This window comes from Colletotrichum godetiae, assembly GCF_030913485.1.
Source record: "Colletotrichum godetiae strain CBS 193.32 chromosome Unknown BDP55scaffold_7, whole genome shotgun sequence".
In the NCBI taxonomy this organism is placed as follows: Eukaryota; Fungi; Ascomycota; class Sordariomycetes; order Glomerellales; family Glomerellaceae; genus Colletotrichum; species Colletotrichum godetiae.
Genome location: NW_026851255.1, coordinates 235,517 through 250,877, shown reverse-complemented (window position 1 = coordinate 250,877; position 15,361 = coordinate 235,517). Strand labels below are relative to the sequence as shown.

General features: G+C 50.7%; 3 protein-coding genes and 2 non-coding genes across 5 annotated transcripts; 1 reads left to right on the top strand and 4 right to left on the bottom strand.

The window, feature by feature from the left end:
- Positions 1–3,660: 3,660 nt before the first annotated feature.
- Positions 3,661–3,763, bottom strand: BDP55DRAFT_t73. Its single transcript has one exon. It is a non-coding gene; the product is annotated as a tRNA-Leu (tRNA).
- Positions 3,764–4,541: 778 nt separating this feature from the next.
- On the bottom strand, positions 4,542–7,052 carry BDP55DRAFT_712154 (uncharacterized protein; the record flags this gene model as incomplete). The annotated part of the gene is made up of 5 exons (XM_060578199.1): positions 4,542–5,198; positions 5,401–5,480; positions 5,503–5,801; positions 5,859–6,106; positions 6,920–7,052. The coding sequence occupies 5 exons, from the start codon at positions 7,050–7,052 to the stop codon at positions 4,966–4,968; spliced, it is 993 nt and encodes a 330-aa protein (XP_060433433.1). The 3' UTR covers positions 4,542–4,965.
- A 2,779-nt stretch (positions 7,053–9,831) lies between these two features.
- Positions 9,832–12,615, top strand: BDP55DRAFT_765316 (tRNA splicing endonuclease subunit; the record flags this gene model as incomplete). The annotated part of the gene is made up of 2 exons (XM_060580938.1): positions 9,832–11,206; positions 12,530–12,615. The coding sequence occupies 2 exons, from the start codon at positions 9,832–9,834 to the stop codon at positions 12,613–12,615; spliced, it is 1,461 nt and encodes a 486-aa protein (XP_060433432.1).
- A 1,246-nt stretch (positions 12,616–13,861) lies between these two features.
- BDP55DRAFT_t72 lies at positions 13,862–13,960 on the bottom strand. The gene has a single exon. It is a non-coding gene; the product is annotated as a tRNA-Ser (tRNA).
- Positions 13,961–13,985: 25 nt separating this feature from the next.
- On the bottom strand, positions 13,986–14,998 carry BDP55DRAFT_377212 (uncharacterized protein). Its single transcript, XM_060567134.1, has 2 exons — positions 14,173–14,998; positions 13,986–14,080 (listed from the first exon to the last, which is right to left on the bottom strand). The coding sequence occupies exon 1, from the start codon at positions 14,875–14,877 to the stop codon at positions 14,371–14,373; it is 507 nt and encodes a 168-aa protein (XP_060433431.1). The 5' UTR covers positions 14,878–14,998; the 3' UTR covers positions 13,986–14,080; positions 14,173–14,370.
- Between the last annotated feature and the right edge of the window lie 363 nt (positions 14,999–15,361).

Sequence of the window (15,361 nt, the reverse complement as noted above, 5' to 3'; positions counted from 1 at the left end):
ACAATGAGCAAAATTCCTAGGGACAGTTTCTTCTTTTCTGTAAGGTAGAATAGAAACTTTCACCGCTTTTCGGGGTGTGGTGGTGGGAAATCTCAATGCCACTCTTGATGAACAAAGTAAAGCCTTTTCCGTGTGATGATTTCTGAGGTGTTGGTGGTTGGCGTCGGAGTGATTTACGGGTTCCGTTGAGTGGTGTTTTGAGGTCGTAAGAGGTGGGCAAGCTTATTTCAGGTATTTTAACTTCAAGGAGCAAAGTTCCTAGGACGTGTACTCTTTTTCTATGTAAGGAATACCAATCGCACGCTGTGGGGGGTGCGTGTGTGGTGATCTCATTGCTTACTCTTGAACAAGCAAACCTTTTTGCCTCTGGTATTTCGTTTCAGATACTGGGTTGATTTATTTTCGTGTCTGTTAAGTGAGGTTCTCCTAACCAGGACAAGGTCAAATTAAGTAGCTTGGTCTTGTTTGTTACACGGCATTTTTGATACTTGGAGGAGAGCTTTGGCTGGTCACTTCGAGTCACGCTTCTGTGCTAGTTTTGTATCGTGCCACGAATATGTGCGAGCGACGAATCAGTATCGAGAGGTCTTTGTTATACATAGCCTCTTACCCTCGTCCCATCTCTCGGGTTTCCTGTTTCCCAACCAACACACCGCAGCCAAGATGCCTTCTCTCAGTCCGAGGAGGCCCCGGAATACGTCATTGTACTCCAGGTGTTCTGTCTCTATCGGAACTGAGAGGGTTGTATGTATCGTGACGTCTCTTCCATTCTAAGCGGCTTTTAAACCAAACTTCGAAAGGGCAAGTTGGCTTTCTACCGAGAGCAAGTTCTATGTTCGACTATGAAATGATGACCGGCATTGGATGTCGACATCGAGAAAGGCGAACCCTGAGATATAGACGACAAACAGCAACGGCACGTTCGCGTAAATTGACAGCCCACCAGTGTGAAGAGGAAAGATTTTGGGGGATAGGTAGAGACATTCCATCCCCCGTGTCGCTAGTCTCCTGTTAAACCTAAGAATCCGACGCTCGCAAGGATTTTTTGGTAGCAGAGTGAGCATTAGGTGGAATAAATCAGTTTCCCATTTTTTCGGTATGCGGGAAGGGAAGTAAGGTCGGACAGATTAGGATCCACGCATAAATAGAAGGAAGGGAAAAACACCCTGTGAAATTCGACTCGAATCTCTGACCTTTAAGAAGAAGAAAAAACAAGCTATCCATGGCGTTATGCAGGACCGTGAGCCAACATACGATAGAATCGTATCGCTCGACCATCGACTACGACGGGCGCCGCTTGTTGAGAGCTGGTGTCATTTTTGGTGCCTGTGAGGGACCGGATGAGGGCCATCAGAGGTGTGTGGTGGATTGAGGAGCAGATGAGGCAGGATGGCGAGATGAATATACTCCAAGGCCAGCCGTTGAATACTCGAGATGTTTTGATGTGGAAACTTGATGCTGTAAATTCATTTGCATCACGGACTGGAGGTAGGCTCTGTCACTCGGGTTCAGCTTCATCACAGGCGCATTTCGTGGGGCAGTTTACTCTGAGGAGCCTGAGATCACATCTTACCTATGTTGGTAAACGAAGGCGTGGGGTTCAAGAGCCATGGGAATATGTGTTGAAATAGATATCTCGGCGCCGGTATGCTTTCTCGAGCCTCCTTGGTCATCGGGGTCCATCTGGATATGATTTCATTTACAACGGCATGGTGGTTTCAATGGGCATATCTCACGCCACAGGCTTGGGAGGAGTCGCCTCTGATTCTGAGCTTGGCTGGAGAAAATTACAAATAGAGGTGATCAGGTCGCAAGGGACCTGGCTATCGTCGGGGTGCTCTCTCGGTCGGATACTCCGTGATTGAAGTCAGTCACTTGTTATCGAGGCTCATTGCTTGAGGCAACATCTCTGTGATGCAGACTCTCGGAGAGTGAGCCCATCTCGCCATGTACCTCGCTCGACGTGACCCACGTCACGCTGGCAGCGTCTCGAGCTTGTCACATGATCGCATGTACATCGAGTTTGAACAGCTGAGGCTGGCTGTCCTGAGGCCGTGCTAGAATCCATGGAAGTATTCGAGTTGATATAACATTCTGGCTGGTGCCCAGTCGGTCCCTGAGGATAAGGTCTCATTTGCTCCAAAGTTGGCGACAAAAAACCCCGCCGGCCAACACATCACCAGCCCTCTTTCTCATTTTATCACTACTATCCATGGTGGATAACAGTCTCATCGGGATGGCATTCATCTTTAGAGTCAAGTTTGTCGTCGTGGCGTCGGTCGATGTCGGACTCGGGCTCGAGTGTACTCTGTCGGTCCGATGTAGACGAGAAGTCCCTGTCGTCGTCCATGAACTATTGGACAAGTCGGAGTAGTAGATGTATTCGGTGGAGGAAGCATTGATGTTGTCTCCTTGCCATTGGGTTCCTCGTCAACCCTCTTGATGATGGTAAAGACATTTTCGGCATGTTCCCAAAGCGGCATCCCACGTCGCTTCCTTCAGCGCATGGGTTGAATCCCGTTGCCGCGACCAGTAAAGCAAGGTCTGATCATGTCCTCGCGCGTTTGCATGAACGGTCAGTTCTCCAATTATATTCTCTAGGTAATATGCTTGAAGAAGCCTAGTAAGATAGAGCCTCCTGTAGACTTGCTCGTGGCGGGATATTGATTCGAAATCAGAAGTAGGGCGCACACCAGATGCGGAAGTCGCCGGATCCACCCAAGAGCTCGAAGAAGAGCAAGAGAAGTCCCTGGAGGCTGTAGTCCAAGAAGGCTGCGAGCTTGACGATTGGGCTGGAAGACGCTGTTGAGGATGTTCAAGTAAGCCGAGCAAGCTTGTCTCGGAGTGGAAGGTCAACACCTCCACAACGGGAACAGCAGCTCAGCCAGCGGCTTTCAAGTGGAAGTTTGCTAATGATAAGCTTCCCGAGGTTAACTTGGCCAAGACGGGCACAGGTCGAACAAGATGGGACCATCTAAGATAACTCGACTTGTCACTCGAGTTAAGCACCTCTGGAAAGTTACGCCGGAGCTTTGACGTTTGCTCTACAAGCACCTTCCTTCTTGCAATTAGGTACGAGTTCACTAATGGCGGCACCTCCTCGGTTAGGGTCAAAACTAGCATACCGACATGTTTACCATGGTAGAGGCGAGAGTTGCCTCTCTAGTAACATCATGACTTCAAAAGCCGCCAACAAGCTACCGGACGCATTGGTGAGAAGTCTAGCCTTTCGTTTTCAAGGTCAGTCAGTTGTGGACACCTGTGTTTAGAATGCTGGCACTTCTACCTGGGGTATCAGAATAATCGATCATGACATGCACTCACCGCTGATACTTGCGCGGACAACACTATGGCAGTGACCATAGTGACCACTGAGGTCTCCTCCAACATTATCTGTATTAGTATCCTCGAGTGCCAGTTGCCGGATTGGCAACATGGCTGTCCTCTTGGGGATCATGGGTGGTGGGTAGCTTCACCAACCATGACTCAGGTCTGGGTCAACAACGCATAATCCAAGACCCCCAGGAAGCAGAGTACGTCAAGGACCATGTGCTTTAGGTCAAAAAGAGAGAGTACCACCAGAGGTGAGAGGCACCGTCATCAAAAGTCCATACAATCTCCCCCACTGTCAAGATGTCAAAAATGCAAAAGGATATATCCTGATAGAGACGAGATTCGAACTCGCGCGGTTTCCCAACAGAGATTTTCGCAAGTTGCTTACGTAAACCTAAATCTGTCGCCTTAACCACTCGGCCACTCTACCTGATTTGGATTGATGATTTTGATGAAGAAAAGCATGTTTATGTTGGTTGGGCGATAGTTTGTGATGCGGATGGCTGAGTTCGGACGGTGAGGGGCGGGGGACATGGGGGTTGCTGACCTTGGTGGCCTGGAGCAGGTACGCTAGTCCCAATGCGGGGCAAGGCTTATGGGGCCAGGAAACATGCCAGTTGTTTTGCTTTTGAAATGCATTGTTTATGCATTTGGTTGTTCACAGGTGTGACTAGTGAGTATGCACAACCACCCACCAGAGAAGCCACTACTTTCGAGTAGACAACTGGGTCATGTCGAGCATGCAAGCAGACTTGTCTGCAATATTAAGAGTTATTCGAGTTTGCTGGAAACACAAGACTTGTGATTTTTCTGGGACGAACATAGTATGCATGCACGGAATATGCTAGCCATGTTTAGCCACTACGCGTTTCCCCCACATTCGAAACAACATCCACAGCTAAACCAAAAGACTAGCATCTACCGTAGTTGACTAAATAGTCTGGTCATGTTTAAGAGTCCAGAGTCACGAAAAGCTTAGCTGCTTACCTTGAGAGATTAGGTTTCTAGACACCGGCAAGGCGCTAGCCAAGGTTCTTGGATTCATCTTCAGCTTACCACTTCTCTACAGCAATAGTGCGTTGCCACTCGGCATGATCTTCCGACTGAATAAGCAGCAGATCTGGGTCCTGGCGCCTGAGCCCGAGATCCGGTTCAGGAACCACTTTCTCCGGGCTTAGCACGAGATATGTACAAGTCATTTAAACTTGCAAGAAAGGTATAGCCCCCAACATATTGTGAGAGCGTCGATTGCGATTGCGATTTCACTTCCGCATCTTTTGCTCGTATGGCAAACTCCGGGCTATCCTGCAATGTGGCGCGGAGCCGTGGAACTCGGCCCCGAGCGGGTTGGATACAAAGTGACCAATCATATCGGATCACATCGGTAAAGTGGGTAATCGGCCGTCAACCCGCCTCAGGCCTCGGCCGCTTCGCCGATGCGCCAGACGATTGTTCTCATCATCTCATGGCATTGGAACGTCCCTACGCACCCCAGAAACCATCGTCCTCAAGAAAGGATCATCTCATCCCCGAACTCATTTAGTCATCCTTGCTCGATCCCATATCCTTACCTGCGGCCGATCTCAGGCGTCGTCACTCCAGTTCCCGATCCCGCATCCGTAGGACCTTTCTTCATCTTGGCTCTTCGGTGTTGGTTATATTACTCCGGTTCAAGCTTGTCCGCAGATCGTATTGCCCCATTGGAGCCACACTGTATCGCATCGTCAGTGGTGCTCTTGTTGAATCGACCGTCAACGATTCCGATCCGGTGAGGCCAAGGAAGAGGAGCTCCAAGAGGGCGACATCGGTGTCCATGCTAGCTTCTTCATCGAAATTCGGATTGGGGATCATCTTGACGTCCGGTTCTGATGGTCCTGGTAAGAGTGATGGATTTCCTGTATCGCCTTCTCAGTTCGATCCGTCCTGAGTGTCTTTCGAGATGAGGCCAGCGTGAGCGACGACGCGTGTAATAACCTACTCGGACTTGCGCGGGTTATCGTAGGCACTGTGCCGGCGTCTTAGCGTCGTAGAGAAGCATCTAATATCGTGTCTGGGCCAAGCATATACCTGATAGGATATAAGGCGTAAAAGAGGAAACTATTACTTCATTGGTCTCGATACCCTTTTTTTTGCTGCTGTAGGTGCTCCTTGACATTGGTTGTGACGTACAAGAGTACGGCGTCACTGTCTCCATTGAGAGGCGTCGTCTGCTGCTTGGGATACTCATTGAAGATGAGGAGCTCCTCGTGGTACGTTTTCCTCATTATCTCGGCGAAGTCGGCGACGGTCATTGGTGCGTAGTTGGCAGCGCTGCTCTTCATTGCCATGAGGCTAACGAGCTTGTACAAGTGCTCGTAGGGGACTCGAGAGGTGTCTCTGAGCACTCGGCAGGCATGAGACATGTTTTTGAAGAAGACTTTGTCGACGATGGCTGAGTTATCGAACTGGTTCAACTGTAGCCACAGAAGCTGAATGAACAAGTGATCAGCATCGGGACAAGACGGACCGAAAAGAGGATAACTCACCAGGCACTGCTCTGCTGCTTTCTGAGCTTCCTCGGGGGGCAGGACTTGGCCGGAAATCATCTTCGTCGGGGCGCTATTCGAGGGGTTGGCTTGCGAATCCTTAACGTCCAACTGGCGGATCAGGTCAAGCAGCTCGTTCAAGTGGCCGGCCACGTCGTGTCTCGGTCTCGCAACTGCGATCTTGGCGTTCAATCGGGTGAGCTCTGCGACGTATGAAGCTTCGGGAACCGGAGGCGGCACATCGATGCCTGTCGCAGATCGAACGACTTGAGGTCGATCGTGAACGCGAGGTGATCCTTGGAAGTCGGTTCAACTTGGACCTTCTCCTTAGAAGACGACGCTCGTGTGCGAGGGGGCATTGTGGGCGGTAGAAGAACCTTGCCTTTTATGTCAATCTCGCTGTCGATTCTTGATGAGAAAACGGGAATATCGTCGCGACCTAAGGCAGGTAGATATGGTGTTTGGTGATGATGGTGGGAGCGGCGTCTGGTCGTCTTTTGGATACGTGGCTTGCCTCAATGAAGAATGAGATGTAGACTAGAAGAACAATTGTATTTTTTCAACCTTGGTTGCAGAATGATTTTTGGATTTGTATTACTAGTAGCCGGTTGGTCGCGAATGAAGTATGCAATCGTCCGAGATTTAGAAAGCTGAAGCGAAGCGGTGAGTGCTGGCTAGGCAGAGGTGAAGCAGTCGTTGAACGGTTCTTGTTGAGAGATGAAGCTCCTCAGGCAGGAACTTTTATCATCTTGTCATATTGCCTTGAGTTTTCCCGCTGGTATTCGTCTCATTTTGATTCTACAGCCCATCTGGAAGCGTATTTACTGGCTTCACCGACCTTGATGCCATTGACGCGCTCCCTTCAAGGAGACGTAAGTACGGAGCCATAAACTTGTGAGAAGTATTGCTCGGGGGGTGTTTGATACATACGATGTTTATTGCATGAATAGGAATATGTTTACCGTCACGGAGGCTGGTCCATCAGTCACACTTCTCGTTGGACAGAACCCGGGCTTTGCTGTAAAACTGGATATATTCAACGAAGCAAGCTAGCTACTTACACTCCCATGTTGAGTAGAAGGAAGATTCAGCTAACTCTGGGATGTAGTGTTTCCATCTTCGCAGCCTCACAGAGAAGGTCTCGGCTGTGAAGAAGGTTACTGAGGGGGGTTTGACCCGAAAATCAAAGGACATTTCTTCCAAGGCAGCAACCTGGCCGAGTGCCTCAGAGACCAATGCAATCTATAATTCAAAGAGATAATTAAGTACGAATAAATAAGCGAGACTAGAGGATATTTTCTACCACGTAATCCAAGGCATCTTCAAGTCAGTGGTAAGGGCATCAAATATTCCGGGTCTACTCTTCCTTCTTACGGTAAGTTATCCGGCACCTTCTACCCTCTTGCACTCTTCTCCTTCTTACCCTACGCTTTTATTCCTTTCCTTTTTTTTTCTATTTCCCTTCTCCCCAGGAATTCTATCGCCTTTAAACTTCGATCTACAGTTTAACTATTCCCTATCTCTACCTTTCTACTTTACTTCTCTTTCCACATATTCACCTTTAACTTACTCCCTGCTCCTGGTATGGTAAGAATCTCAACATTGCCGTTCTATTCTACCCTTCATCGCAATCAATTAGGAGGTAAGTCTGTTCTTTTCTTCTATTTTCCCTCTAGGAGCTCCTACAATCGAGGCGCGCCTTCCCTCACTTGGGTGAATTCACGCTTTCGGGCTACTCAATTTTTATTTTATTCGACTCGACTCGCTGCGGCCTTTTCTTGTCATCTTCTCGACTCGAGAGATTTGTGCCTTTTGCTGACATGGTATTTCTACAGATAGCCAACGGTGGAGGATATGACTCTCCATCCTGCATAATCCAAGGGCGACGCCATCATGGGCAGCTCCACGAACGGATTTGCACAGAACTCTGACCCTCGAGGACTGGCACCGAGTCAGAGGTATGTACTTGATTGATCTGAGGTTCCCTTGTACAATGCGCGGCAAAGCTAACAGTAATTCGGCGTAGTCCCGGAGCAGGCGTGTTTTCCGATTATCCTTGAGTAGAACGACCGGGGAAAGAAGCATGATCTTCCAGTAAGTTTTGTTTTTATCCCAGACGTTGGCCACCTGTCCATGAAATCTAAGGAGGCATTCTAGTGGTACTTCCATACCTCAACTCACCATCACGGTGCCATGGAGCCCCGTGACGAAGCTGAGACGATGAAGAAAGTCGCAAGCCCTGGCGGCCATCACGGAGACTTCGCAGCTCTCTCCAAGGCTTTTGCTCATCGCATCTCCAATTGAGGTGTGATGTTACGACTACATATCATGATGGTCCTGGACAAGACCTTAAACTGTCCCAGGTAGGTGGCCTACCTGCGTCTCAACAATGCACCAGCAAGGTAAGTTTTGAGATTCCCTAACCAGCGGTTCTCATCCCACAGCACTCAATAGCTCCCGAGGACTAATGATTTCAAGTTTGCACAAAAACAAAAACAAAAACCAATATGCGAGATAGCGACGTGCGGGCAGATGTGGCATCTGCTTGCACCACCTTACCTTGCTTTCTTTCCCTCTTCTGGGAAAAGAGACCAACAAACACCTTTTTCGGAAAGTAAAACGCTTCGGACGACATGTCGGACATCGTTATTCGTTCCAGATATCGCCCGCCTTTGCCTGTCTTGACACTCATCACCATCACCTTCGGCATTTACAACTTTATCAAGCTGCACACCAAGGACATTGGCGCTCGCTCTTTGTGCGCATCAGCGGATCGGCCTCTGGATCAATTCTCTCGACTTCCTCACCTGGGCCGACAGTCCCTCAAGCGGCGTCATTGTGCAAGTTCTCAGAGCAGACTCGCTTCTGTTGAACCTGTACACCCGAGGGCTCTATCTGACTACGTCGGGACTTGCAAGGACAGTGATGGGTAAGACGTCTCCAGAAGAAGTCCAGACCGAACCACGAAGCCAAACACCTGGTCTGAAACCGGATCATTCAATTGCCTCACTGTCGTCTCTCATTTGCTCGGACTCTGAATCCCCTCACCCCTACCAAGCTTTCAGATTGAAAACCGACAAGCCTCATTCTTTTCACGGCGTCCTCATCACCAGAGAACGAATGTAGACAGATATTCTACCTACTCTCTACTTTTTGCGATCAATCCACAACTGGCGGAGGACTGAGCTGATGGGTGAAAATGCCGGAGCGATTCTTGACGGTCATAGGAGCGAGCTAGGCAAGCTGCACGCACACACGGAGACAGGCTATCACGCAACGCCTCGACCAAGACAAACACGTCGCAGGTCTCACACCGCTCAACACACCGTGGTCTCTTGGATGATCGAGAGTTATCTACGACGGCCCGTTGCTAGTCAGCTATCCCGGTCAGAACCATTGTACCGAAACGCGCAACGAGTAGGTGCAGATATGCATTTACTCCCAGTACCAGCCCAGAGTGCAATGGTGACATCGGTTGAGTCCCAGGCATCATTGCATCACCAGCAGTCCGACTCCCCATTGATGAGACAATCCTGGAAATATCAAACGGGCTGATTCGACTTATAATGCATCAAACTACGGTGCATTCCAAGTCCTTGTCGGTCATTTTCAATCTTGACGGTATGTACACTGAGAAGGAACATGATGAACCCTCCACTTCCTCGACTTTGGGCTAACTTCAGTTACGGACCGGTGACACCACAGCACACCTTCAATTGGTCAAAGCTTGCAAGCTCCTCCTGCAGCTTTACCCAATTTTTTTTACCCCCACTAGGGGATCCTTCCCGACCAAGACTCACACCGAGCACTTTACCTATAACATCACCTCGATATGCAAAACAATTCGACATTGCACCGACCGTGAAAGGAAGTTTGGTAATCGATCGATCGAGGTCCCGAGAGGATAAAAAACACGGTTCAGCCTCGCGAAGCCACCAAACAAAAATCGAAGCGCCTGCCAAACGAAAAGAAAATGCCCCTCGACGACGACGACAATCCTACCGTGGCGCCGGCCGCGGCCCAGCTCAACAATGACTCGGGCGCTGGCGACGAAGCCGAGGACGAAGGCCTGTTCGACATGCGCCTCTTCGCCTCAATGTTCAACAAGAAAGGCGTCGCCTCGCAAGCTGTCCGCAAGGGTCAAAAGGACTTTGAGTCGCACGGCACGAAAGCCCAGGAGAATGCGCTGGAGACGAGCAGGCAGGTCATTGAGGAGGTGTTGGGATACACGAGGGTGCACAGGGATACGTGGAGCAAGGGCTGGTACTTCCCGGACTACTGGCCCGAGATCATGGAAGCTATCGAGGATGGGGATACGTCGGGGTTGGCGAAGCCCGAGTATCTGCAAGAGTTCATGACCGAGACGAGGCCGATTTACGCCAAGGAGAGGGTTGTTGTCGTGGAGGAGCTGAAAGGTCCGCAGGCGAGGTCTATGGGCAGAGTTATTCGAGGGCTCAAGACGCCGAGGCCGGCATTGGGAAAGCTGTGGCTGTTGCCCGAGGAGGCGCTGTTTCTTGTCGAGAGGGGTAGCTTGGAGCTTTGGTGGCCGTATCGCGAGCTCAAGGAAATCCTGCCGCCATCAGAGGTGAAGCCTGCTGAAGAGCAGACCAACCCTGACGACGCAGAGTCTGACGACGAGTTTGATGCCGGCGTACCCTTGAGTTTACAAGCCGCCTACTCATTCTTCATCGGTCTGGACGGCGAACGCGGCAAGATCTCACTTCCGAAATACCAAGTCTACTCACACCTCAGACGGTTAGGATATTACGTCCATCGCGTACCGCCAGAACCAACAGAACATACGCCCACGCCCGAAGCACCGCGCAAATCACTCTGGCAATGGCTCGTCTCCCTCCTTCAAAGACCAGCAGCAGCGCCCGCAACACCACCGCCCTACGGACCACTGGTCAAGCCGGGCGTCTATCGACAATACAGCATCGTCTACAAACAACTCGAGCTCCTGTCCCGCTACCAGCCGTCACCGGCGCCACAGGAGCCCAAACAGCCCGAGGACCCGTACAAGATCTACTGGCACGTCTGGAAGCCCTCAAAGCACCCCAACCTCCGCGTGACGGATCTCCCGCCGCCAGACATTCGCATCGCCGTCGCCGACGCACGCGACGACGCAATCCCAGACATCGAAGAGATCTCGGCACTGCTCGACTCAACGCCGTATGACCCGCCTAACCCAACCACAATGGGTGGTCCGGGAAGACTGTATCAGCGTCTGAGGCATGGGTACCGCAACGTCCTCGTCGCCGTCGTGGACCGCGGCTTAGTGAACTTTATGAGGTTCGGACAGGCTGCATTTGGAGAGGAGAGACTCTACGAGAGATTCGACAACCGGGGTGGGTTCCGAGGCGGGAAGAGGGGTGGAAGGGGTGGACGTGGACGGGGTGGAGGCAGAGGACGAGGTCGGGGTCGGTGAATAGTTGCCGGTCAACCGGAAATTTGGTGTTGCGGCAAGGCTGAGGAGTAGAGAGGCTCCTGAGGCGGGTGGATGAACTCTACAGGACAGATACCCCCAAGACTACTGTGGCATGTATAGACAGGTGTACAAGTAGAGAAGCCTCACGGCTTGCGGTTCGTGATGATCGCCGCCAGTGGTTGATAGATACCCCCCCTCACATCAGCACGGCCTCACCGTTCAACGATGAAATGAAAGGACTGTCTATTGCCGAGTTCCCACTTTCTGATTATCCTAAAGTGCCCCAGCTTCATCAAACCTTGAAGCATTTTCTGGGAAATCCCAAACAGCTGGCACCTGCTACGGAGTATAGAGGCTATGCCCACGAACGGCTCTACACAACCCCGGAATCCACAACATAGACTTTTTTTCCTCCCGCCCCCAAATACCCATTCTTTTCTAGAGAGTATAACAGCCCTCACTCCGTAAAAGGGAAAAAGTCTGACCTCGCTCATTACCGAAAAGGGCATGTAGAGCGCCGTGCAAAGGACGTGTCTTTCTAGGCAACAAGTCGCCGAAGAAATGAGTCATGCTCAGGCGCACTTACTTGCTCAACTTAGGACTTACTCACACGCTCGCCTGTTCCCCCTCCAAGGCCGCCAGTACAGAGTCACTCGAGTTAATTTCGACTTGGTTTCTAGGGCTATTTCGTAATTTAGCCTCAGCCCAGCTATACTAACTTATTCTATATTGCATCCGCGTAGACTTTTTTAGTAATCTGGTGACTCTTGAGTCCCATGACATTCGTTTAGTCAACAATTAACTTTAGTGCAGTGAAACTCGCCTGAGAGAACGGCCGCCGAACCCCCCTAGTACGCGGAATCCGCGTCGTTGGTATGCGGCGCAGGCGGGAATGCTGATTGCATAATATGGTATCTCGCATCAGATATAACGATGCAGAGTGGTAGTTGTCGTCGTCACCGTCATGAAAGCAGGTCACATTGGCGATGGTTGATTACTTGCTGCCGTAGGTTTTCGTCGACAAACCTATAGCCTGAAAGAGGCCACGGCCCAGGAACCAACCTGCCCCCCCCCCCCACCCGAGAACTAGTGTTGAGCAGAAAAGTCCCGTCGATACTTACAGTTGCAGGGGGGTATCACGAAAAAAAACCGCATAGAGTTGCGAATCAGGAAGGCGGCTTTACGAAAACCCCCACCATTTCCCAATGGACACATATGTTCTTTCTGATCTGAACGTCCGTAGGTTTCATTAACACCAGGAAGCCTAAGCTCAAGAAGCAATATGCGACTTATTTGGCGAGAAGTCGGTCAAGCGCCGCTGCCGGCTGAGCCTTCTTCCAAGAGACGGGAGCCGACGGGATTGTGGGGAGGGGGTGGTTTAGTTCTCTTTAACCCAATACTCTGAATGACCTGCCTGTATCCGTAATCACATGGAAGATCGCAAGGGCGCGCCGCGCGATGGATGGAAGGGAGGAAGATGGAAGATTGAAATGCATGGAAGGGTAGGGGGGTGGGGGTGCTACGCAGAATGCCATTTATTATCTTTTGGGGGTTTAGGTTGCGCGCGACCATGGTGGCATTTGGCCCCTGGGCAAGTGAGAGTACCTTACCTTGGACTCCGGTGTTCAGCTGAGATGTTGTGATTGAACTTGAGACGGTGTGAAAAATCCTCCACATGTTGATAACCACACAAGATAGGCCACCCAAACGAAGTTGAACGAGTATATCGTGGCCAACAACCAATGTCATCGCGGTGAGAGAAAAGATGCGCTCATGCGTCAACTGGGGGGGGTTGAGTTGGCCGGGGTTGGTTGGGTTGGCTGCCGCCTGCATGGAGATCAGGATTGACGACGGGGATACCAGAGCACTGGAGGCAGTGAAGGCCCGTTCAACCCCTGTTGACGTGACCAGGAAGGGAAGCCTACTGTTTTTTGAGTTTCATTGGGCGGTGCAGCGCAATGCTCAAACGACTGGTCGTTGTTTTCGACTCGTCAGTTGTTCGAGTATCGAGTAATATCCAGTGCTTTTAGATGCGGCATTTGCGGAAAATCGCTCCAGCGGAAGCAGCAGCAGTAGCACTGAGGAAGGTGATCAAACGAAGGACCTCCGACCTGCCAGGCACGGGCTCGCCTGCTGGCGTGTCCATTACTACCTCCCGTGTTAACATGAAGTGTGTGTGACGATGCTCTGCATCCAAGACCAGTGAGTATGTCATCTCATGTCTATCAAGGTTTAGTTGACAAAAAGGACCCGCAGGTGAATGATGAGGTGATCAAACAATTCAATCTCATCATTTACCCGCATGGCAGTTGCCTTGTTGGCGCTGGTGCTGGTGCTGGTGCTCAGTTGACGTGCGGTACGGATAGCTATGGTATCGTAGTTGTCAACTTGGGGGAACTTTGAAGTTTCGGCGAGGTGCGCCGCGGAAATTGCCGCAAACTGTCGCGGTGACCGCACAGCTTGATGCACGGGATACAGGAATGGAATGGAATGAATGACAGTAATGACGGTAATTGACCTGGTAGACGGCGCTAACAAAAAAGACAATTATGCGTGAGAAATGCAAAATAGTATGCGACAACAGCAGGGTTCGAACCTGCGCATCCGAAGATAATAGATAACGATTGAGAAATCAATTCAAGTCTATCGCCTTGGACCACTCGGCCATGTTGCCATATGCAATTGTTGAAGTCGATGGTCCAATTTGGAACTCAAGTAGCGAAACACCAGTGTCTGCGGGCTCCACAGGCGAATGAGACAGCAGTCTGCATGCAGTGAACAACGCGAGCGATCGCTTCAAAAGGAAATCAGTATGTGGGCGTATGATTGCGACTTTCGAAACTTTGAAAACTACAGCAAGCCATGCCAGCAACCGGTGAAACGTACTGAGCATGGTTTCTTCTCTGATGGTAGTGGGTGTAACAACGGCCTTTAGCATACTTTTGCTGGCGCAAGAGTCAAAACTTGAAGAGGCATCAACTCCGGTTGCCGAGTTGCCCGGCTCGTGCGGGGGACTCGGGAGTTGAAGGCTCGAAGCACAAAAAAGGCAACCATGAATGCCTGAGGGATGTGGTTATGAATAGTTCAGGATGGAACATTTGGTCTTGGCGGTAAAGGAGAGGGCGGTTTCCGATATCCATGCAACCCAGGTGGTGGGAATCCCCCCCGGCGCGCGCCGCTGCCCAAAACTCGAGAAGAACAATGAGCATGGGGTCCAGGCCGGGCCCGACAATAGGTGCGAGCGCAGGCCAAGAGGCTGCTCATCCTCATCCACGCGCTCCAGTTTCGGGAGTTCCTAGATAGGGTAACTCGCTGCGTTTCGAGTTGAACCGTAGATCCGTCGTTTGCTGACAACCTGACAGCGCTTCTTGGAAGGTGGAAAAGGGGTTTTCCGACTCTGGCACCCCCCCTTTTCGTTTGCACTGTTTTGAATGCGTTGGAGGTCACAAGTGTGTCCGGCGGGATAAGCAAGAAATGGGAGTTGCGACAGACAACTAACTCATTGGTGGTTGATTGGCGTAAATCATCGTGGCCCTTGTTAGTGTCAATTGGCATGACATAAACATTAACAATGTGCCGGCTACTGTTCATAAAGTTGAAAGCAGACGGTGCGCGGATACAAAAAACTTGAGATAGAAGACGGTAGTACGACGAAATGATTGACGGAGAGACCAAGAACCGCCTAGGATGATGCGATCTGATGCGCTGCTGCAGAGTCAACGCCCGGAGATCCACCACTGAAGCAATAACATGATTATATTAGTACCACGGCTTTACACGCTGTTCCAAGGATGCGTGGGGCCAGCCAGCCGATCCAGGTGGACTCGTCATCGTTAATACCAAAGTACCATGTTCATGTCGGGGATTGAGGAACAGGATGGTCGAATTTTGCTCTCGAATGGCATAAGCGATTCCTTTTGTTGATAACGGCAATGGCAGCCGAGGCATAACGGTAAAAGTGGTTGTCTCATAAACCCAAAGGCGAGACTGGTGTAACCCGAATGCGGACGCGTGGGCGATCGCGGGTTGGTGGTGGTGAGAGATGAACAGAGAGAGTGAGAAAAAGACAAAGATA